At 47.1% G+C, this 23,852-nt stretch overlaps 1 protein-coding gene across 2 annotated transcripts in view; it reads left to right on the top strand.

Annotated features, from left to right (window-relative positions):
• Ermard (ER membrane associated RNA degradation) overlaps positions 1–16,028 on the top strand; it is a 90,191-nt gene extending 74,163 nt beyond the window's left edge. Inside the window, exons 21-22 of one of the 2 annotated variants that reach the window (XR_010048919.1) lie at positions 9,843–10,341; positions 15,914–16,028. Coding sequence is in view for 1 of the 2 variants with exons in the window: in XM_063253849.1 (XP_063109919.1) it covers positions 9,843–9,866 (24 nt within the window). In the remaining variant the exon portion in view is untranslated. Of the gene's footprint in view, positions 1–9,842; positions 10,679–15,913 lie in introns of those variants that run through there. The other variant, XM_063253849.1, reaches the window with a different exon arrangement.
• The last annotated feature ends 7,824 nt before the right edge of the window (positions 16,029–23,852 follow it).

Raw genomic sequence — 23,852 nt, 5'->3', positions numbered from 1 at the left:
CCTGAGGGAGACGGAGGTCCTGGGGCGATGGGGGTGGAGGACTAGTCAGCTCTCTCTACCTCCTGCCATGTGGCCCAGAATCTCACAGGCAGTAGAGTGGTGCTTGTCCATGGACTTGAGGACTGGGCCCCTGCCTTACAGGACTTTTCAAAGTCAGGGCGAGTGGCCATGCCTGTGCTGACCACTCAGGAGTTTTGAAACCATGGATATGGAATCAGGTACAAAGTGCAGGGCACCGCGTCTTCATGGATCCTGCATCAGCACTGTTCATCAGCTGTGAGGAAGCCACAGGGGACAAGGCGTGGCTCTTGGAAGTTCCCGCTTCCTTTGGGCGGACACAGACTTCTTCCTCAGGCTATCGTGAGTCACAGCAGATGCCCAGTGTCTGGAGTGGGCACCTGGATGGGTGGATGAGAGGCACTTCTTTGGGACTTTGCATTTTAGGAGTTAATTGTGTACCCGTTTGCACCTTGAAGCGTTTCAGGTTGAACAGTAAAGTTCTGATGTGGGGATTCTGGCTTTTCCCATGTGGTATGTGTAGAATATTTGCACATTTTCTGCACAGGGCAGGGAGGAACTCTGTTAGGCCTGTGGGCTATAGCCTGTCACAGCGGCCCAGCTCTGGCCTTGTCATGAACCAGCCGGGCCTCATGTCAACCCACAGCCAGCTCCTCCCGCACAGGCAGGCAGGTGTCAGCATGCACAGCGGGAAGTGCAGTCTCCTGTCCGGCTGTGTCACCTCTGGGAGTCCCACATGTGAGGTAGGTCACGCTAGGGGCCCAGCTTCCTGGGCATGTCTGCTTCGTCTGTCTCTTCTAGCAGGTTCCTTAAGCTCCTCCGCAGGGAGGCAAACATGCTCCATCTGGCGTCCCAGGTCCCGGAAGCTGGCAGTGCTGCCTGGACTCTCCCCGCGGAGAGCAGTTGCCCTGAGGGAAGCCTGCCTGAGCCCTAAGTGGAGGCTGCCGTGGGTGTGAGTGTGGTGGCTCTCTGCGTGTGCTGAGGTTCCGCTGCCTTGGAGGCACAAGCCTGCTGCCGTCTGTCCTGTCGTGCGCTGCTCAAATCCCCAGAGAATGAATCATCAAAGATGAGGCCCAGCCAGGGAGACTGACTTCCCAGAGATGTGTCTGAACCTGGGAGGAATGAAGTGGGTGTAATCCCGTGATACGGGCTGCTTGCAGAGGCTTTGCACGTGTCCTGGCAAGGCGAGCTTTGTACTTTTGGAGTGCTCTTTGAGAATTGCTCATCAATGGACCCATCATCTTGAATTTTTTATGGCTTCAGTTTGTTTGCAACTTCAAATGCTATCACCACACTTGAGCATGAACTGTTCTCTGGGCTTGATGCCATTCTACTCTTGGTTGTGTCCCAAGCCAAATCTCTCTTGAAAAGATGAAGAGGTGTCTCCTTTGCAAGAACAGAGCAGGCTGTGGCTCTGAGGGCCGGAGAAAGTGGAAATCCCCAGCACCTCCTACACAGAAGCACGCCGCTCCCCAGTGGTGCCGGGAAGGCAAACTCAGCTGGGTTGAGTCACATATGTGGCAGAGAGCTAGAGTGCTGGCCTGGACCTCCCCGTGTGGACCACACTCACCAACCGTAGCTGTCCTCTCATTGCCACCAGCTTCCTCTGTAGCCATCTTGAAGTGGACACGGACTTCGTCTTCTATCAGTCAGTTTTCCATTGCTGTAACTAGATGCCCAGTGCATGCGAAGCAAAGACATTAAAGAACTAGCTCACAGATTTGGAAGCTGAAAGTCCACAGAGCCCAACACTGGCTCAGCCATGTCACATGATGGATGGCATTGTGGTGGGAATGCACATGAGAGGGTGTGTCCGTGTTGTCAGACAGAAAGCCACAAAGTCTGAGGAGGAGCCAGGTGTTCTCTCTTACAGTAACCCTGCTGGGAGGTCTAATTGGTATCCCAGGAGAGAGAGCTATACTGATTCCTCCCAAGGGCAGGACCCCAGTGACCCAGTCCCTTTTCACTGGCATCCTCCTGGTAGATGTCCCCCTACATCATCCCTGCCACTCTAGGGCCTTGCCTCCAACCCTGGACACTTGGGGCAGACCACACATAACACTGTGAGTTTCCTCACATTCAGGTCCCCAAAAGCAAAGCCATGATGTACGGTAGCTCTATTCATCTCTGGCTGTACCTCTGAGCGTGGGTCCCTCTCGATGCTGGTGGCTCCTCATCTTGCCTATAGGATGCAGTGGAAGTGGGGAGCCCTCCCTGTCCTGTTCCCCCAGCTCAGGTTCTGGGGTGACTTGTGTGCAGGCAGGGGAACCTGCCTTCCCAGGACAGCTCTGTCCAGGGGCTCTTACAGCCCCCTGAAGTGCCTGAGCTGTCTGAAAACAGTTAAGGAACATTAGCTCAAAGTGCGACCAGCTGGGCCCACGGGAAAGGGCCAACGCCCAAGGCCCCAGGCTTGTCTGCTTCCCAGGAAGGAATGAGTTCTCTTTCTGGCTGCTTCTGGAAGGATTTGGCTGTGGTGGAGGCCTGCCCTGAGCAACCAATGAGCTCGCACCGCTTCACCTGGCCGCTGGATCCAGGCAGTGAGGATCTAGGGAGCTCAGACTGCAGTGTAGACAGGCACTCAGGGACAATGGTGTGCTACTTCTAAAACGGCTCAACTTTCTTTTTAATTTTTTCCTGTAGAAAGAGAAGTATTTTTCTTTGTATGCAGAAGGCTTACCTTTAATCTCAGGTCTCCTTTTTAGATAATGAAGTGGTATAATTTGCAAGAAAAAGGAATCCTGTGATTCCATCAGCACACTGGTGTCGGAGACTGGATTTTCAAAGAAAATGTCAAATAATTTTCTTTGTTAGGTTGGGTTTCTAACCAATGTGTTCACCAGTTCCCTTTCCTTTTTCTTTGTCACACACACACTCCACCACCACCACCAGACTGCGGTGACTGTTGTACAGAACATCTATGTTTGCGACAGCAGTGGTCAGCACAGTACATGCATGTGGAACCCCAGACCCTTCGCTTGTGCTAACACCTGGGTTGGCACACAGCCCCCGCAGGTCCTTAGCAGGTCCTTAGCCCTGGGTTCTGTTCTCTCTGTGGCTGGCAGTGCTGGACATTTGTGTGTGCTGGGCTTACACCATCCACACGCAGAAGCTCATCATCAAATGTGCCAGCCCCACCGCTCAGATGGAAAATAGCCCCTCTTGACTTTTCTGGAGGAATGGAAGGAATTCTTCAAGGTCGGGACTACACCTTTTTATGTGATTTTGGCTTTTAGAACCTAAATAACAGACCATAGGGGAAAGGGTCCTGGAGATGTGCCGAGGCCCTAGCAGAAGGAGCGTGCAGGGAAGGCAGACAGCTGCTGTGTTTTCCTTGAATGGAGCCTCGTGGGGACAAGAGTCTTGACCTGCAGTAGCACAGGCACAGACTGGTGCCTGGCGTGCCCTGTGGAGTCCCACTGAGGGCTGGGCTTTGCCTTGGTGAACAAGAACGCTGCAACCACTCTCACGAAAGTCTTCTTTCAGGCCTTGAATTATGCTACCGAGGTTGCTTCAGTGTCCTCAATCCATTCAAAACATTTACCTTTCCCGGTCATTTTGACTTTGGGGAAGGGGTAGAGTAGGTGAATGAGGTTGATGAGGATGAGCTGTGTTTTTATGATCCTACTTCTCACTGGAAGCGTTGATGGCAGCCTGAACCACATCTGGCCACGGGTTGTAAAGACAAGGAACTTTCAGAACTGCTTTAGAAAGTGGCATAGCTAGGGAGCAGTATTTTGAAGCAGGTTGATGACATTGTGTGTATGACTTTAAGAAATTCATTTTAATTTAAGCAGTTACCATATATTTGGGTCACACTGCATACTGTTTTGTACCAGGATGTGGGTGGGAACACTAGGCCCAACAGTTAGCCTGTTGTGTGGCAGACCATGCATTCAGGTTTTTGCAGGGATTTTTTCAATATTGGGGACTGAACATCAGGGCCTTTGCACTGAACTACCACCCAGGGTTTATTTTATTTTATTTTATTTTAATTGGTTTTTAAATTTTAAGACAAGGTCACAAAGTTGCTAAATTGCCTAATCTGGGTTTATACTGGGTCCTCCTGCCTCAGCCTTCCAGAGTACTGGGATTATGGAATTCCAAGTGACGGACTCCATGCCCGGGACCCAGGTTTCTGTAATTATACTCTGTGAGGCTCACACAGGATGAACTAACTCCGCTTCAAATCTCAGAAGCGCCCTGTTGTTCACCGATGCATGATTGTAATGTGTTCTGTGATTTGTTTGCTTATCCTTAGAGAACAGGAGGCCAAGCATTGAAGAAACACAACACAGGGCCGAGAGTTGTTCTGACAGCCATGTCTGACAGGAGCAGCCTCCCGTCCTCAGAAGGCAATCAGTGGCAGGACTGGGTGCTGCTGGCCACAGCACCGCCCTCCGAAGTTCTTTCCCAAGATGTTTCCACTGCCTATGGACTCCGGGAGCCTGGGGAGTGTCTGGCCACGCTCACCCCCACTCACTGTTCTCAAAAACACCCCTGGCAGACCCTCACCCTGCTCTGCGTTCTGTGGCGGGTGCTGCCACCTGAGTCCCTGCGAGCCAGAGCTGCCCTAAGCTCCTCCTAGCCCAGTGAGCCAATAGCCAAGCCAGCCTGCCCTGCAACTCTGCAGTCACCCTGCCTCTGCACCACCTTGTCCTCACATAGGCTTCTGTGATGCACACCCTAGTCCCAAAGAGGTGTCCCAGCCTCTGCTGACGCTGGTCACCCTGCAGGTGATGCTAAGCGACAAACAACTGAGCAAACAGAAAGAAATCTGGGACAAGCGAGTATCAGGCCAGAGCCCCTGTTGTGAGACTCAAGCTCAGCCCTGGCCACCAGCATCCCATCTCTGTCCATCCCTCACCAGAGTCAGCGACCCGCTCTGCTGTGGCATCAGCACGCAGGCTGGAGGAGCCCAGGGCCAAGGCAGGACTGGCCTCACTCCAGGAAGACCTTGCTCTTGATGCACCTCACAGGGCCCTGGGGCTGAGGGCACAGTGGTCACCAGCACGGGCTCTAGACCTGCCTGTATCCACAGCCGAGTGTGGCCTGCTGGGGCTCTTTATGGACCTGCCTGTCCTGCCCTCCTCTGGACAATGGGACAGCTGAAAGCAGGTCACCACACCACACCACAAAAAGACCATGCCACACACTGTCATAAAACATCACAGCATGTGACACCACAACCATTGTACCACAAGACATCCCACAACATGGCACACCGTGGACTATGCTGCTAGATTATAAGATATTCACTCATGAAACACAAATGCCATGTCACAGCACAGAATATATCACAAAACACCACATACCACACCACACCATACTACACATGCCACACTACACCACACCACACACCAGACCACACACCACAGCATACCTTATTGCGTCACACACACCATACTACATCACACAGTACCACACAATACCACAAAGCATTGTACGCTATGCCACACTGTGCCATGTCCACCACACTGCAAACTACCACACCTGTACATCACTCATGCAACACTACCTTGCACCACATCATACAACAGGAATGCACAAAACACCATTGTACACAACACACAAATAGCACAACCCTGCACACTACCTGTCACACCGCACCACTGCACACCACAGAAAAGAATGCCAACACTCCTAGAGCACGCTGCATTGTCCCACACAACACTCCACACTAAAACACCATGTGGCTCCAGATGCCACGGCACGGCATACCACTATATAACAGAATAGCGTAAACCTCACAGTGCCAACACGAACACTGCATAATACCACAAAGCACTGTGCCACAGCACACACCACACATCACAAAACACAGCACCACAGAACATCGGACCTAACGCATCATGCAACACAGCATCACGTGACACCGTATAACCTCACACGGACCAAATGACAGCACTCTGTGCTGTGTGGCACGGCACGGTGCCACAACACACTGCACTGTACCTGCAGCACTACCAGGCACCACACTGTGGATTCTGTACCATATGATGCCACGTGCATTGTCCTACAAAACACCACACCACACCATGCAACACTCATCACACATCACACAGCACCACGTGCTCTTCCACGCCATGCCACGCACAGTGCCACCAGTGCCACACCATCCCACACACCACACAATCTGCAGCACACTACAGATTGCCACAGCACACCACACTGTACAATACCACACTACAGAGAACTGATTATACCGTAATACCACAAAGCATTGCACTAACCAGACTCACACTATGCCACGCACCACACGACCCACACCACAGAGTACAATACCACGTGTGACACAGCACACCACATCATCACCATCACAGAGTACCATGCCAAAGCACACTATAGCCCTTGCAGCCACCCCTGCCACTCAGCCTCTCCCGTCACATCTACCTGTGGCCAGTGAGGGACCACCAGGGTTCCCGGAAGCCATGATGACAATCTGCCCAGCTGGAGGGAGAAGCCAGTGTTTGTTTGGATGATTTGCATCCGCTCCTTCATGCTACTTCAAACTGGATAAAAGAGAACTCTGCATAATATACACAGAAAGTCCTATTACCAGCAGAATCTTCAAATATTTATACTACATACAAACAATGCCAAGGAATTCCCTATGAGCCCTATATTGACTTCATAAACACAGGTCCATTATGTAGCATTTATCTTAGTTATGTATAACAAGTTATTGATTACAGTAGATTAAAATCTGAAAGCAAAGATCTCAAGATCAGGATTTTATATACAACACACTGTGGGCTTGGCTTCCGGAAGGCAAGGAGTCCGGCGTAGCATCTGAGGGGAGACGTCGTCAGCCCTGCCTGGTGTGTGTGTGTGTGTGTGTGTGTGTGTGTGTGTGTGTGTGCATGCATGTGTGTGTGTGATGCACACTGCCATTCATGTAACAGTATGTGACTTAGTGGGGGCCCTGAGCTTCGCCAGGGAGCATCTCAGGCTCTCCAGGACAGAGGACACAGGAAAAGACACAGCACCATGTCCCGCAGCAGCGTGGCCATTCCCAGTGCCTGTGTCTTCCGAAACAGAAGGAGTGAAATGTAGCTTCTTATGAAACACTGAAGTCCATCCTCGAGTCAGTGTCACTTATCTCTGAGAATTGAGAGCCCCCACCCAGCCAAGGGAGAAGAAAGCCCAGCCTTCCAGCTCTCTACTGAGTCCACAGCAGTCCTCTCCACACTCCTGATGGTGGCCTCCACCTGTGGGATCTTAGACTGTCCCTGCTAGTTTTCAGAGAGAGGCTCCAACAGCCCTGTCCCAGGAGGTTCTAGAGAAAAGATGACCGGTCCTAGCAAGTAGCCAGGGCGGAGGAAGCAGGCGCATGTGGATAAGCCTACACTCAGTGCAGCCAGTGACACTGGCTGTGCTCCCTCCCATCCTGCGCCCTGCACAGGGAAGCTGGCCAGGAGCAGTGGGTGTTTACATTCCAGAGGGAAGAGGTGGGCTGTTAGGAGGCGGAGCGCAGGAGACCTGTCCTGTGCCAGAGCTCTCCCAGTGCTGGCTATGAGGGGCAGCTCCCCGACATCCACACCCTGCTTCTCTCTGATGGGGAGCTGCCCTGCCTCCTGCTCCCCACAGCAGATGTGTAAGACCCTCCCAGGTCCATGCAGACTCTGTTGGCTGATTGAAGTCAGCTGTGAGGGATCACTTGTGCCACTTAAAGTGGCAAATGCTACAAATCTATTCCTTTTGAAGAGCAGGTTGTTGAAAACTTAGTAGTGCATTACTGTGTCCAGCCAGCCATCTGTCCAATCAGTGGGCTATTTCTCTGCCCAGTTGTCCATTTGCTTCAAGCCTTAAGGTGACAGGAAGCCATTTGAGAATGGACAAGTCAATCAAAAAATAGGCACAGGAAAATCTTGCCAACTCTCGTGAAAGATTCAGCAGAATCTGATGGAATCCTGTGTCTGTTCATTCATTTCCATCTGTCTCATCAAATGCACGTGGATGTTAATAAGTTTTCTTTAAGAGACTTTTCAAGCGTTCCAGTCGATTTTACGAACCTGTGCCTTTGCTTTCACACACACAATCCATCAGAGCGAGGCTATCTGATCAAAGGCTGCGATTGCAGCACAAGTCCAGGTGGAATGAACCAGCCTTCTCTTGGTTTGCACACCGGATGGGAGGCAAGTGTGAGCTGTTGGTCTCTGTTCTCAGGTCCAGTGATTTTGGCTCCTCCCAGGCCCTCCCATTGTCCTCCTCCAAGCCTCAGGTCTTCCGAGCCCCACAGTAGCTGCATGTCTTGGAACTCAGGCAAAGCCTGCTTGAGTGCCTCTCTCCTGAGCTATTGTGGCCTTGGCCACCCACTGCACTCCCCCTTGGGCACTGGGAAGCTCTTCTCTCCTGGACTGTTCTGCCACAGGACCCCAGGGGATGGCCACGTGGACTCTTCTTCAGTGGCGATGGGCCTGTGTGTGGCCAGTGCTCTCAGAGTCTCAGTGGGAGCTGCTGTCAGCAGGGTTAACTAACATTTGAGTTAAATGCATTCTATCCTGCTTTGAAAACTAGAAAAGAGACAACCTGGGGTCAGTTACACTTTAGCAACGTAGGAAGTTTCATTCAAAAGAGAGCAAGGGGCAGAAACTAGTGGGCTGGAGGGAGAGTCACAGAGAAGCTGACGCCGCGTGAGCCCGCAGGGGTTTGAGCCCCGCAGCAGACACTCAGTAGGCCGGGACCCTGGGGTCCCTAACTCTAGGTCCCTGCGTGGGCCCTGCTCCTGTGCTCCGTGTCACTCAGAGTGAGGCCAGCAGCACAAGGCTCTGGCCAGCCATACCTCTAGAAGCCTTGTCTGGAAGCTTAGGAGCTTTGCTCCAAGCCCCACGTCTGACCACAGACCACATGAGTGATGGGGTCCCAGCCCCCTGGCCCTCAGGTGCAGAAGCCTTTGAGCTGGCAGGTGACAACTGGCTCAGCCACTGGCCAAACCGCAGGGCGGGAGCTCAGCCTCCACGGGCACCATGTGGGCCCTCCCTCCCATTTGGGTGGAGGTGGAGGACCCTGGACTAACATAGACTCTCGTGTGAGAGCCATCAACAGGGAAGTATCGGGCCTGCTTTTGCTTCCTTACCTGAGTTTTTAAAATAGTGTCTCTATTTGTAAGTGCCACAGGATGTATTTGTTTGTAAGGAGTTAGAGTGCGCTAAATGTGCATTTCTGTGAGTTCATTAACTGGACTTTTCCTATGTCCTCTTCACTCTCCGTCCTGTTCCCTCCCTGTCTCTTCTTTCTTTCCCTTTCCTCTCAAATCTCCCCCTCGCTCCTCTTTTTTTTCTTGCACGTAAATATCATCATTAAAACCTATTTCCCCTTTCTGTCTCCTTTAGGTGTACATATGTATATACGCAGCTGTGCACAAGTGTTAGCTACTGCTTCTGCTTCATTGTGATCCTACCTTGTATCACCAGGTCCTCCCTCGCAAAGGGTTGTTTCTTCATTCTATACACTGCGTGCTTCTGCTAGCTCACTAATTGGACCCAGCCTCTGCACACCTTCCATTCCTATGTTCTTCCCTTTTCTTCTTCTTTCCATCCCTTTGTCTGTCCTCCTCAACTTCCCCTCTCTCTCCCCTTTTCCTAATATAAAAGTGTTATCATCAAAACATATTTTATTTTGCTCACTTTTCCTTCTTCTTGTTCCTTTTTCCTTAAATCTTGTCCTTCTCTTATTTCCTAGCTTATCCTTCATTATTAGCATTCATCTGCCTTTGCGGGGGAGTTAAACAGTAGGAAACTATCAAAACGATGTTTAAATTGTGTGTTGATATACGGTTGATTCTCTGGATGCTGATATTACTGGTCTTTGTTCTTTCCCCGCAGTGCAGGGCTCGGGATGGAATCTAGAACTCTGTAGTTTCAGAGGGTGCTGAGTCCTACCCGCTCACATGATCATGAGCAGTCCACTGACCAAACAGGTCTCCATCCCAGAGGCAGAACAGTCTGTCCAACTGGTCCACAAACTTCAACACAAAAACACAAGAATCATGAGGAAACAGGAGACAGAATACCTCCAAAAATCCGGAATGCTACAAAAACTGGCTCCTCGAATACTAAAGTGGGTGAGAATACAACAGAGAATTTTAAAGAGCCCCTGACTGTTATCGTGATCAAGGAGATGAAAAACAGAAGCAACAGCTGAGTGAATGGAAGATCATGCAGGATCTGAAAGACCACTTCAGTGTGGAGGTAGATGATCTGAAACAGAACCAGATAGAAATCCTGGAAATGAAAACCTCAATAAGAGATTAGAAACTCAACTAGAAGTCTTCAGAGGAGACCAGGTGAATCAGAAGACAGGATATCAGAGCTTGAAGACAAGGTAACCACGCCAAAACATTGGGTCTGTCTGTAAGGATGCAAATTAATTATTATATGTGATAGTATTACAAAATTTTTATGGACAAGGAGATAATATAGTAACCATTGTTCATTTTCTGTTAGTTGGTTCTGAATACCCTGTAATGCTTTCATTCTCTTGAATGGTTTTATACTATTTTGTTAGTTTGATACTATACTGTATGAAGGCATACTCAAATATTTCAAGGAAAGAGACACTATGGTAGCTACTTTTATGTCGGGTTGTCTTGTGGTGAAACACTATGTTGCTTAAATTGCTCTGTCCTGACCTATTTTGTTATGTCCTCTTTTATCTTAATCTTTTAAAATAAAAACATTTTTAAAAAAGAATGCAAATTAAATAGAATAATGAAAAGACTATCCTGAGAGCTCTTACACGACTCTAAAAGAAAAAACTTAAGAGTCCGCATTTGATCTGAACTTGAAGTAGAGGTTAATGACATAAAATGTGTACTCAATGAAACTATTACAGAGAATTTCCAAAATCTGGGACTGTGGTTTATACCTAGATAAAAGAGGTAATTAGGTTCTCAAGTAACATGGTCAGAAAAGATCTCTGTAACACACTGTTATCAAAGTGCCAGAACCTAAGAAAAAAGTGCCAAAACCTTAGAAAAAAGAAAGAGCACAAAAAGCTTTTGGAGAAAAGCACCAAGTTACTGATCAGAGTAAATTCATCAGAATAACAGCAAATCTTTTAACAGAAACTTTCAAGGTCAGGAAAGCTTGGAGTGAAGTTTTTTTAAGCCCTGAAAAAAGTAATTGCTGACCCAAATTACTATCTTTTGCAGAACTAGCCTTTAAAGTCCAGGGAAAAATAAAGATCTTTTATTTTTTATTTAGAGAAAAAAGGAAAACAGAAAAAAGGGTAGAAATAATATAGAATTTTTAAAAAGTAAGAAATCACTAGTTGATAAATCACATATTGTTATCTTAGAAGTAGTTGCTCAAGTCACAAAATCAAAGCATAAAATGTGGACAATCAAACAATGACAGCACAAACCATTCTGTCTGATGAACTAACAAAGAATGGCCACCATCAAGAAATCAACTGATGACAAATGTTGGCAAGGCTCCGAGGAAAAAGGAACACTGCTCCTCTGTTGGTGGGAATGCAGACTGGTACAACCACTATGGAAATCAGTATGGAGATTCCTCAAAAAACTAGGGTTGGAAGTTCCATTCAATCCAGCTATTCCCCTCCTGGGTATTTTCCCAGAAAAATTGAAAAGATAATGTCACAGTGATATATGTGCAACTAGGTTCATAGAAGCACAATTTGTAATAGCCAAATTTTGGAAACAACCAAAATGCCCATCAACCACAGAGTGGATGAAAAAGATGTGGTATTTTTATACAATGGAATATTACTCAGCTATAAAAAGGATTATCTTGAGGCCTTTATAGGTAAATGGAGGCAACTTGAGACTATACTAAGTGAAATAAGTAAGACTCACATTAGTAAATATCACATTGTCTCTCTAGTGTAAAAAATAATAAAAATTTACAGAGTAATAAGACAAAAAGATATTGTAAGAGTGAAAGGGAAGGAAAGTGCTCTAAAGGATATAATGGTATATATAGTGTGTAAGATAGATGATCATATTACTAAGTTTCTGTTGGATCACTGAACAAAAGGGTTTTCACTGTCAATGTTTGAGTATCTAGCCACTTTTTATGCTTTGATTTTGTAACTTTAACAACTGTTTTTAAGATGACAATACCTAATGTATCAACTAGCGATTTTATGTTGTTAATTTCTTTGAATTCTGTATTCTACCTTTTTATTTTGTTTTTTAAATTTTCTTTTCTCTCTTTAAATAGATAAATAAATAAAAACAGAAATATGGCTATCTATCTTGCACACTTAAACATGCATACAGTTATATCCTTTAGAGCACTTTCTGGTTTTTTTTTTTTTTTTGTCTTTTTTGAGACAGGGTCTTGCTATGTAGTTCAGACTGGCCTTGAGGTCACTTTGTAGCCCAGGTTGGTCTTGAACTCTCCATGATCCTCCTGCCTCAGCCTCCCAAGTGCTGGGATTACAGGCATGAACCACCATGAGCACTTTCTTTCCCTTTCATTTTCATAATATCTGTTATACACTTGGATCTTATTACTTTCAGTTTTTTTATTACTTTTTATACTAGAGAGACAATGTGATATTTACAAATGTGAGTCTTATTTATTTAACTTATGAGTATAGCCTCAAGTTGTCTCCATTTACCTATAAAGGCCTCAAGACAATCCTTTTTATAGCCAAGTAATATTCCATTATATATAATACCACATCTTTTCATCCACTGATGGGCATTTGGGTTGTTTCCAAGATCTTTCATGGCAAGGTAAAGCTGAAAACGCCCACAACACTGTATCAGTGAGGGTCACCAGAGGAACAGACTCAGAGTTTCTAAGGCAGGCTTCTAATGACTGCCTGCAGAGCCAGGTGTGGAAGGGTACCAAAGGGCTGTCTGTGTGCAGGGGATCCAAAGGATATATTCAGAAACAGAAGGCCTGGGGCTCGCTGCAGAGTCTCATGGGAATCCACGTCAGGAGGTCTAAGGGTCAGTGCTTCTAGTGGGAAGTCTGCAGACGGATGCAGAGGTGATGACAAAGCCTGGGGCTCCTCCAAAGACGCACCAGAAAACTGCCTTCTTTCCCTGTTTATTAACTGAGATTCAGCTTGGAACACCCAGCTGAACTGAGTCAGGGTGGTTCCAATGTGGAAGGCCCACCTGGGGGTTGTTGCCAACAGCAGAAAAAGAGCACTGAAAAGGAAAATGGTGAGTGATTTTGGTTCTGCTGGAAAAGCTTTATGCTGCTTTCCAGATATGAACTAGCTGTTGTCAACAGAGGAGCTCAGGTCCTCACTTTTGCTAAGGATGGTTGCACTTTTCTTTAAGCGAACTCTGGTCTTTACCTTGAGTGTTGCAGCCTGGCTCCAGTGCAGATCCCTCAGCTGCTGGCACAGATCCTTCACCCCCCTGGCACAGACTTTCTAGCTTCCATCATTGACCTTTGGGCCTTCCCAGTGCAGATCCTTGATACAGACTTGATTGGGACATTGTCACGGGCTCTAGGCCTTCAGCTAAACTCATGCAGGACACTGGAGTGGGATCCGAGTCCTCAGCTGGATTCTTTGGGTCTGTAGTGTGTGGACAGATCTCCTGCACTCTTTTGCATTTGACTTTTGGGTGAATATTATAAAATAATCCTATAAATTGTGCATCTTATATTAAATCTTTTCCCTGGTAAACCCTAACTACAACAGATCCTATCCAAGTTATGAGCCCATTGTTGGTGCCACCCACACCCAGAGTGGGTCTTCAGTAAGTCAGCCATCCTGACTTGCCCAGAACTGTGATAAACCAATCTGCTAAGCATTTCGTATCCAAGCTGACATCACAATTAACTGTCACAGCCACCAAGCCAACACTGCTGAAACTGCTTAAGTAACTTCTAAACGGAGATGATGCAGACAGCATCCATGAGGCTAAGGAAAAGAATAAATCTCATTGGAGGAACAGTTAAACAAACAAGAAAATAAAAGCACTGAAAAAACACTACGATGTAACACAAATTGTTAACTTCAATCAAAAGAAGCCTGACAGATTGGATCAAAAGCCAAGAACTATCGACTTTGTCTGTTGCTTGCAAGAGACACACCTCACTCACAAAGATGCACAATCAGAGAGCAAAAGGATAGAAAAGGATGCTCTCTGTGGCTGGAGTCCAAAAGCAAACGTGAGTGGGCATGCTTCTCTGTGACAAAGTTGACTTCAAACCAAAGCGGGTCAGAAGAAACAAAGAGAACCACTGCACATCGGTAAAGGGAATAATTCACAGAGAAAGAATAACAATTCCAAATACAGTGGCACCTTGAGGCATGAACTTAATTCGTTTTACAGGGAAGAGACTGCAGAGTTGGACAATAGAAGCAAAATTCTGCTAAACGCGTCTGTTCACAACCCAAATTGTTTGGGAACAGAATCATGAACAGAGGCATTACTGGATATGCTCTGAATAGCAGCCTACCAATTTCATAAAGTAAACCCTCCCTGAGGAAAACAACTTGATATTACTGGGACAGATAGATATCAGTACGATCACAGTGGTCAATGTTGATGCTCCCTTTTCACAAATAAACAGGTCAATAAGATTAAAATGATCAACAAAGATACACTGACCTGTAGCATAGAACAGATGGTTTTACAGATATCCACAGAGTGCTTCATCTAATGACATCATGTTACACCTTCTTTTTGGCAGCCCACAATGCTTTTTTCCCTAAAGTAGGACATATTTTAAGCCATAAAACAAGCTTCCAAAAATTAAAGTGCAAAATTAAATACAGCATTAAGTAAAAAAGCATTAAAATTATCTCAAGGGTTTTATTAGATCACAATAGAATGAAACTAGAACTCAGCAGCAGAAGACATCGCAGAAACTACACAGAGAATGAATGAGACACTCTTGAATGGTCAGTGGATCACAAAAAAATCAGGCACACAGTGAAAACAGTTCTGAGAGATAAGTTCAACTCTTCTGATGGAGGACTAACATCTGTAATACAAGTGGCTAAAAAATTATCCCCAAAAGTAAACGACCCAAACAAGAAGTGGCCAAAGTAACCAAACCCACCCTTCTCAAAAGAAGCACAAATGGCCACTGAGTACCGGAGGGGACTTTCAGCATCTTTAGCCACTAGAGAAATGCAGATCAAAACAGCTATGAGGCTTTGTTTCATTCTATTCAGAATGGCCAGCACCAAGAACATGAAAAACAACAAATGCTAACAAGAATGAAGAGAAAAAAGAATTTTTCTACATTGTTTTTGAGGATCTGAGCTAGTACAGACACTATGAAAAACAGTATGGAGATTCCACAGAAAACTATAAATAGAAATTCCATTTGACCTAGCTACACCTCTTCTGGGTATATTTCCAAAAGAACTAAAGCTATCATACTATAATGTGTGTATACCAATGTTTATAGCAGCCCTATTTAGAATAGACAGCCTGTCTGCCTGTCAACAGATGAATGATATAGAAAATATGGTATGTATGTGGTAAAATATTATTCAGCCACGAAGAAGAAGGAAATCATTTGTAGGAAAATAAATGGAATTTGAGAAAATCAAGCTAAGTGAAAGAAACCAGACTTAGAAGGTTAAAGCTGCCCACGTAAATAAGAAACCCAAAATATAAGTAAATTTATGAAAGAAGTAAGAGAATGATGATTTTTTAAAAACTGGAAAATAGATTCTTGGAGGTAGCAAAGATCAAGAAAGGGGGAAGGGAGGAATGTATAGAGGAATTGAAAATGAGAGAGATATGTTATGTGTTGTTCCTATTTCCCTAAACTAACATTATTCTGTAACACTGACATGCACTAATAAAAGGGAAAAGATACCAACAGGAAATACAAAAAGAAGGAAAAGATAGTAACATTTCAGAATGAATTTCTCAGTTGCTAAATTCAAGGCCTCCGAGATCACAGCCATGGACATTCTGTCTTCTTCTTCCTGCACACAGGCCAAGCTCCAGGACATGGCACCCCTTCAGCCACCAGCCACAAGCAGGACCGAAGGCCTCAGGCATCTCACTCCTGCTCTGTGACCCACCACAGAGCGCACAGAGCTTCCTTCTGTCTCCATTTGTGCATAGGAGTTGGAAAATAAAGCTTACTTGGTGAAAGCATTAAGATCCACCACCTACTAATTTAATGAAGTGGATAATTTAAAGGAAGGATTCCTTAAAGAACTTAACAAAGAAATCCTCAAACTGCAGTACCCCAATATACAATTTCCATGATTTATTCTAAGCCTAGCATGTCTCATTACAGCTAAAATGGACTTTGGCACCCTAATTTAGAGTCTGTAATCTTCCAACTGCTAGCTTTGCAGTCTTGGGAAAGAGTTGTTTCATGAAAACTGAAAGGCGTCTTTTTCTTAGCTTTTGTGCTCCTCCCAGGGAATGGAGCATGTCAGGCAGGTCTGGGGTGGGGTGCTAGGATCCTGCAGCTAAGAGCAGAGGCCGTGAGCTCAGATCCTGAGCAACTGCTCCTGGCTGGAATGGGCACAAAGGAACAACACTGCGTGTTGAAAAGGGAAAAGGTTGATTTAGTTCACGGTTTGTAGAGGTCTCAGTCCATAGTCGGCTGGCTCTAAGGCAGGGTGGTGTGGCACCTGGAGGAGGGGCATCATAGAGGAGAAGCATTCATGGGGGGCAGAAGATAGCAAAGCAGCAAGGGAGGGGAAGATAAGCCTCTTTCTGTTCTTTATATCATATCCGGTCTCCCGGGATTAGGGCAGTGCCAATCTAATTGGTGGACAGCCCAGCAATCACCCACCATTAATCCCAACATTGTACCATGAACCAATCACACATTCTAGATCCAGCCACCTCCACGAAAGCCCCATGCATGACTGCATGAGACTTGGAGGGACGTCTAGACACAAACCATAACAGGACAGAAACTTTTTTATTTTGCTCTTCCTCCTTTTAATTTTCAGGTTTATTCAGGAACAGAAAAGGAGCCACTGTCCAGATTACATCTGGTCTTTTCTATTCTATAAATGTTTCTAGTTCTCTCACATTAGATGAATGGGGTAAGTCATATTAATTATTTTAAACAACCTTTAGCAATGTGCATAGTAAGTGTCACCTCCTAGAGCAATGAAGGCAAGTAAGACAGGTGCACTTCTGACCAAATCTATAAACCCAGTAAATGAGTAGTTTGCTAGTGTCATGGTTTATGTCGGTGTCCCCCAGGCTTCATGAGTTTGCATTGTGTATTTGTGATTGGTTCATTGTCTAGTGCTTGGATGGATGGTGTCAGTGCTCCACCCACATAGGGGTGGAGCCAGGATGTGATGTAATGGCAGGAAGAAGGTGTGTCTTGCTCTTTGCTGCTTCCTTTTTGCTGTTTGCAGCCACCATGAAAGGCAGCCCAGCCAGCCTGCCTGTCTTGGAGCCAACTGAGTATGGACTGAAACCTCCAAAAACTGTAAGAAATAAACTTTTCTTTTCCCAACTTTGGGCTTCAGTTATTTTGTCTCAGTGATGAGTAAAAAGTAACTAAGACAGAATTTGGTACCAGGAGTAGGGTCATTTGCTGTGACTATTCTTGACCATGTTTTTTGAAAGGCTTTGGATATTGCTTGTGGGCAGAGTTTGGAAAGGTTTGGACATGTTGCCTGAATGCATAGAGCTAGAGAAGCTTAGCCTGTTTTGTAGAGGAGATTCTGGTCAGAGCTCCAGAGACCAGAAGGCGGATAGAAAGCCTCAAGGTAAAGACCAGGCTTGGGAGGTTTCTGCTGGGAAGAAGGACTGCATTGGTCATTGGACTCCACATGATGTGTGTTATGGCTTGCCAGAAAGTTTGTCTGCATTTTGCTCCTGCCCAGAGACTTTGCCTGAGGCTGAGACAAAGGGCAATGGACTGATTAATCTTGAAAAAGAAATTAAAAAGCAATCAAACATTGAGGCTGTGGCATGGTATTGTTGGAGGCTTTCAGCCAGCTTGATGTTTCAAATGGAGAGCAAAGAGCCCAGCAGGATAATTTACAATGCTGTGAGTTTGGCCAGAAGGAAAATTCCAGGAAGGCTGTGGATTGTAAAGACAGAGTTGAGATTTTGATTCCTGAGGAAAAACAGAGATAAAAAAGATGGCCCTGGGGCATCCCAGGAAGCAGGTCCCCACCCTGTGCAGCCTCACAGCAAAGGTGAAAAAACTTGCTCAGAGGGAAAAGCTACAGAGTGCCATGTTCCAGAATGGCAACAGCGGCCACATGAGATTCCAGAATGGTGGCAACATAGAGAAGCTTTTTCTCACAATCAGGTAAACAGAGCCCTGCAATCCAGGCAACTGACCCCTACAGCCAAGAGAGAGAAAAGCCTGGCTACTGCTTCAGCTAGCAGCAAACCTTGGCGGCATCCACAAGGTGCTGATTTTAGGTGCAAGGAAAATGCACAAATTCTGAGGGTAAGATGGCTTCCACCTCGATTGCAAAGGGCCTGAGAGGCCAAGCAGTGTGCCCCTGAGAGGGCAATTTGTGGAGATGTAAAGGTGAAGCCAAAGGTGCAGTGGAGACCCCAGAAGTTGGAAAAGCCAAGAACATGGGTGATCCAAGGAAAGCTGCAAAAAGCGAGCAGAGAAGATTTAAGAGAAAAGCTGTAGCAGTTGAAATTGCCAGAAGTGCCATTGGGGTGGAATCACCCAAGCTCTTTGGAGCTTGCAACCAGATTGCTTCAGATGCTGAGCGTGGAGCTCTAGGACTTAATGTTTGTCCTGCTGGATGGTGGACTTGCTTTGTTTCTAATGCTTTCTATTCCCCTGTTTTTTGGAATGGTAATGTTTATCTTGTGCCTTTGCACTTGAGAAATGTTTAACCTTGTTTCATTTGTACAGGGGGTTACAGTTAAGAGTTTGCCATAGATCTTAGAGGAGACTTGGGACTTGGACTATTCAGCCATGCTGAAACTGTTAGGACTTTGGCAACTCTTGGAGGTGGACTAAATGTCTTTTGTATAAAGGATGTACATGAGTCCTGGGGGCCAGGGGTGGAATGTCATGGTTTATGTCTGTGTCCCCCAGGCCTCATGAGTTTGCATAGTGTATTTGTGATTGGTTCATTGTCTAGTGCTTGGATGGATGGTGTCAGTGCTCCACCCACATAAGGGTGGAGCCAGGATGTGATGTAATGGCAGGAAGAACGTGTGTCTTCTCTTTGCCGGTTCCTTTTTGCTGTTTGCAGCCACCATGAAAGGCAGCCCAGCCAGCCCGCCTGTCTTGGAGCCAACTGAGTATGGACTGAAACCTCCAAAAACTGTAAGAAATAAACCTTTCCTTTCCCAACTTTGGGATTCAGGTATTTTGTCTCAGTGATGAGTAAAAAGTAACTAAGACAGCTAGGATGCTGTGAGATGAAGGATCCCTCAGCCTTGGTGTATGAGTATTCTATCTTGGACGAGCCAAACAACTCCTCCTCCGTGGCCGTGTTCCAGGTGCTCAGGTGCTGTGCTTGGCTCTGCAACCCTTTGGCTTTCTCCACTTCATCTCAAGGACCAGAAGTGGTCCTTGTGTGGACTGTCCTGGTGATTGGTGCACAAGGACCATGCTCTGCCATGAGCAGCAGCACTAGGGAGCCGGGAAAACCTGGACTACGCAGGACTCTGCTCATTTAAATGGATATAAGGTGCTGAATCATGCATCTCTGTGCGGCCTGGGTATTTTTGGTGGGTTCATAAAATATATACCTCCTTTCAGCAAGGAGTATTGTTCAGGGAGCTGAACTGTTCAGATCTTACAGAGCGCTCTGCAGTAAATCCTTCCCTGCTGGAAAGGTGACAGGAGAACCTGGGCCATGGGTCACATGGCACCCACTGTGGGCTCCCCCTGTTGCCCGCAGCACGTTCATGTTTGTGAGCAGAAACAAATGCAGAGGACTTCTGCAGAAGCCACTCTTCAAACAGCAGATTAAAACATCTGTCAGAAGGCCAGGCGGGCAGACCCTCAGGGCACCACAGCTGGGCCTGTCTATCATAACCAGGGTGTGGGGGTGGGCACTGCTGGGCAGACAGAGTGGACAGGGAGGGGCAGACGGTCCTGACGATGCTCTTTAGTCCTGTCTTCATGCTCTGTTGAAATTCACAAATCCTGCTGGTCCTTGAAATATCCTATTGGACTGTATGATGTCCTGATGTCCCAGAAGCCTGGGTGTACCCTATTGGAATGTCTGATATCTGATGACCTGTCCCATGTCCTCATCACCCTTAGGGTCTTCCTCTAAGGTATTCTTTTTCTGTCTTCAAGGCCAGTTATCAGTAAAACCATTGCTAAGGATGCACACCACGGTGGGTGTCCCCGTCCCTGCCATGTGTCAAATACTCTGAGATCTCTCCTTCATATAGCGCCTGAACTCAGCAATGTGACCTTGGACAGAGGAAAGCATATCACGCAGACTGTTGTCTCAGCTCTGTGGGGTGAGGTGGTGATTTTTTAGGACTGTAAAACTATCCAGTCTGCTTACTGGTTCAGAATAAATTTGAGGAGAGGCAAAGAAGGGTCAAAAGAGAAGTTTGTAGTGGATTTCTAGGCTTTTTAACTTTCTCTAGAAGCAAATGTATACTTGGAGATGAATCAGGAATCCTGATGGTAAAACCTTGACCAAAGCTGAACTCAATAATAAAAATTCATGTGGAAGCCTGAGAAAGGAATCTAAGCTAAAGGAGGGCAGGAAGATAAGACAGAAAGTAGGAGGCAGGCGTGGAGGACATGAACGAGGAGGACAAGCTGGAGGACAGAGAAGAGGCCCTCGAATGCATTGTGTTGGTGCCTCTCTATGTTATCATGGGTACTGTGATTCTGGTTTTGGAGTGAAATCTTTATTGATTTTTTTCATGCCAATATGTGTACTGTTGTCATAGTTACTTCTCTTTCTTAAGACACAATACCCATCACTCACGATTTAAAAGAGCCCATAGCGGACTGGCTCCAAGGCAGGGCAATGTGGCAGAGGAGAAATAGGTGGTGTGGCCGTGGGAAACAGAGCCATCAAGGGAGGAGGAGGGAATATAGACACACTCCTCCGGGCCATGCCCACCGTGACCCACCTCTTCCACCAGGCTTCACTCCTGACATCGCACCCTGCTACAAACCCATCAGTAGGCTAATACCATACACTCACAAGCCAGTCACCCCCAAAACCTCACTTAGGAGAGCATGAGGCTTTGTGGAAACATGTAGATATAAACTGTAATAGATGTAGGGTGTGTGTGTGTAGCAGTTCGTGTGGTGACGGGATGGCCCATTTGGGAGGTGTTAATCAGGACCCCGGAAGCCGGCCTCTCGTGTCCTCTATGCCCCGCCCCCATTCTGTGGAGCTGTCATTCACAGCTCTCTGTAGGTCTCAGCTCCACACAGGCAGACCTTCAACCTGCCCCTCCCTGACCTGGGCAGCGAGGTTGGCAGTGTCTCCAGAACTGTCCTCAGTCTGTGATGCTACAAAACCAGTGTCAGCTCTTGAAGTTCCCATTTCCCGTCCCCAGTTGTGTATGGGGGAGGTGCCAGGTTCCTGGATGGATTTCTGGAGTGATCGTTTCTGAGAAGCAGGTCCCAACTGCTGTGTCCTCACGCCCTGCTGTAGCAGGCAGGAGAGGTGGCCTGGTCTCCCCACACGGGATGTCCTCACATATCTGTGCCAGGAAAAAAGGGGAGGAAGTATGTGCAGCTCCCCAAGCCTTTGAATGAGGAGCCTCACAGCCTGGGGGCCAGTGGCTGAGACTGAACAAGAGGATCCCAGGGAGCCCACAGTGACCTTCCTTCCCTAGGTGCTCTTCATCACACCCTGATGCTGTAAGGACTGCATGGCTCAAGCAGCTGGGTATCTGGTCATCAGAACAACAAACAGATGTGCTCTTGAGGACATCTGGTGACGCCCACATGTCTATGTCTCCCAGATGTTTGCCATCATGCAGGCAGGATCTTTGTGAGTCTGGAAGCAAAGGTTGTTTCCTGCTGTCTGTCACTCACATTGGGTTACCACAGGAAGCTACCTGGCACCCACCCCCTGATGCATCCTTCATGTCCATCTCAGCCTGATCCCAGCATGCTGTGGAGCAGGAGGATGGCCCATTCTGAGAGAAGGAAGGGGGTGGACAGTGTGTCTCAGAGGAGGAAGATCAGGCAGCTCCAGGACTCTTCAGGGAACCTGTATGCCATCCAGTGCCAGCCAGAACAAGATTCTTCTTCTTGGAAGGGCTCCTGCCCAATGGGATAGAGGGAGACAGAGAGAGATGGGGGGTGAGGAAGTCATTGCCACCAGAAAAGAGCAAAAGGAAGCTAGGCACAGTGGTCATGGAAGATGAACAGGCAGGTACAGGGCCAGCAAGTGGACAGAGGCTTAAGGCTTAAGCCCCTTCTGACTTGTCCAGGGAGTTGTGGGAAGGACATGAGGGTGGGTCTGAGGTGCTTTGCAGTCACAAAAGGGACCGCAGGATGATCCTTAGTCAGATGATGCTCTGGAACTCGATACATGTTTAGTCTGGGATTCTCACAGAGGTAATTAACTAATAAGCGGTTGCTGCCTTAAGCTATTTCAGCCATATTTCAACAGGTTCTTTCTGCATGGTCTCGGGTCAAAGGATGTACATGTCTCGAGGCAGTAGAGGCACAGAGTCTCCACCTCCATGAGCACTGTGGAGAAGCTCCATCACCTTGAGCACCAAAAGAGGGTATCCATTGCCTTGAACATGGGAGGCTCCCCATTGCCTTGAGTACCACAGGAAAGGTTTCCATTGCTGTGAGTGTCGTAGAGATCGTCTTCATCACCTGGAGTACCATGGGAAAGATATCCATTGTCAGGAGGGAGAGGGCTTCTATTGCCTCGTGTACCATGGGAGGGTCTAATGCCATGAGCACTATGAGAAGGTCTTCCGTTGCCTTGAGTACTGTGGGAAAGGGCTCCATTGCTTCAAGCACCATGGGATAGGGGTTTGCCTTGAGGCCTTTGGGAACACCATTTCCTTGAACACACTAAAGAGGGTCTTCATCCCTTGGGCACCAAGGGGAGAGTCTCCAAAGCCCTGAGCATCTTGGAGAGGGTCCTCATCATCTTGAGCCCTTTGAAGGTTTCTCCATCGCTGTCCCAGTGTGAGCTATTGGGGCTTGTCTGACACTCCAGAGGAGACTGATGCTGTTTTCAGAGACAAACCTACCACTTCCTGCCCCTCATCAGCTCAGCTGGGCTAGAAATCTGTTAATTGTCCCTCGGCACAGCTGGGAGTGGCTGTTCATTACTGCTGATCCCTCTCTGTTTCCTCCTTGAGTGTGTGGGATTAACCAGACTCGGATCTAAACAGGCTTCTGGGGAGAGCTTCCCCACCTGCTCGGCCTCGCCTGCCTTTTCCTGCATCACTCCGGAGGGCTCCTGAGAGGTCTACCTCTGGGCTTTGAAAAACCGTGCCTGACACACGCAGAGGCCAAAATACCTGCAGATCAAATCTATGGTGACATCTATGGTGCTGTCGGGAGAACACACTCATTTGGGGTGAGAAGCTGGGTATCCCATGAGAGACCCACAGTATCTCTACCCCAGATCCCTGCAGAGATGAACTCAAGAGGGCCAGTGAGTCCATTCTGCAGCAGACCAACAACACCGAGGGTCTCCCTGGAGAAACTGAGCTCATCTTTGCTGATCTGAGTTAGGAACATTTTAGGGAGAAACTGTTGTCCTTGTTCATCTACAGTGGTGCTTCAGAGAGACCCAGCAATTCATTCTTTTGTTACTGTGCTCAGTTTTGATCATCTATTGTGTGCAGGGGCATAGGTCCTAGTACAATCATGAACCAGAGACAGTGGTCTGCTGAATGAACCACAGGAGAACAAGCAGGATCTCTGCCCTTTATCACAGGGGAAGGGGCAGAAGACAGGATACAGGGCAAGAGAAATGAACTTGAAGGATGTCAAACC

This window comes from Cavia porcellus, unplaced genomic scaffold (genome assembly GCF_034190915.1).
Source record: "Cavia porcellus strain 051 isolate PalLab524CR breed Dunkin Hartley unplaced genomic scaffold, mCavPor4.1 scaffold_7, whole genome shotgun sequence".
Lineage (NCBI taxonomy): Eukaryota > Metazoa > Chordata > Mammalia > Rodentia > Caviidae > Cavia > Cavia porcellus.
The sequence above is the reverse complement of the archived record's forward strand: the minus strand, read 5'-3'. Positions and strand labels throughout refer to the sequence as shown.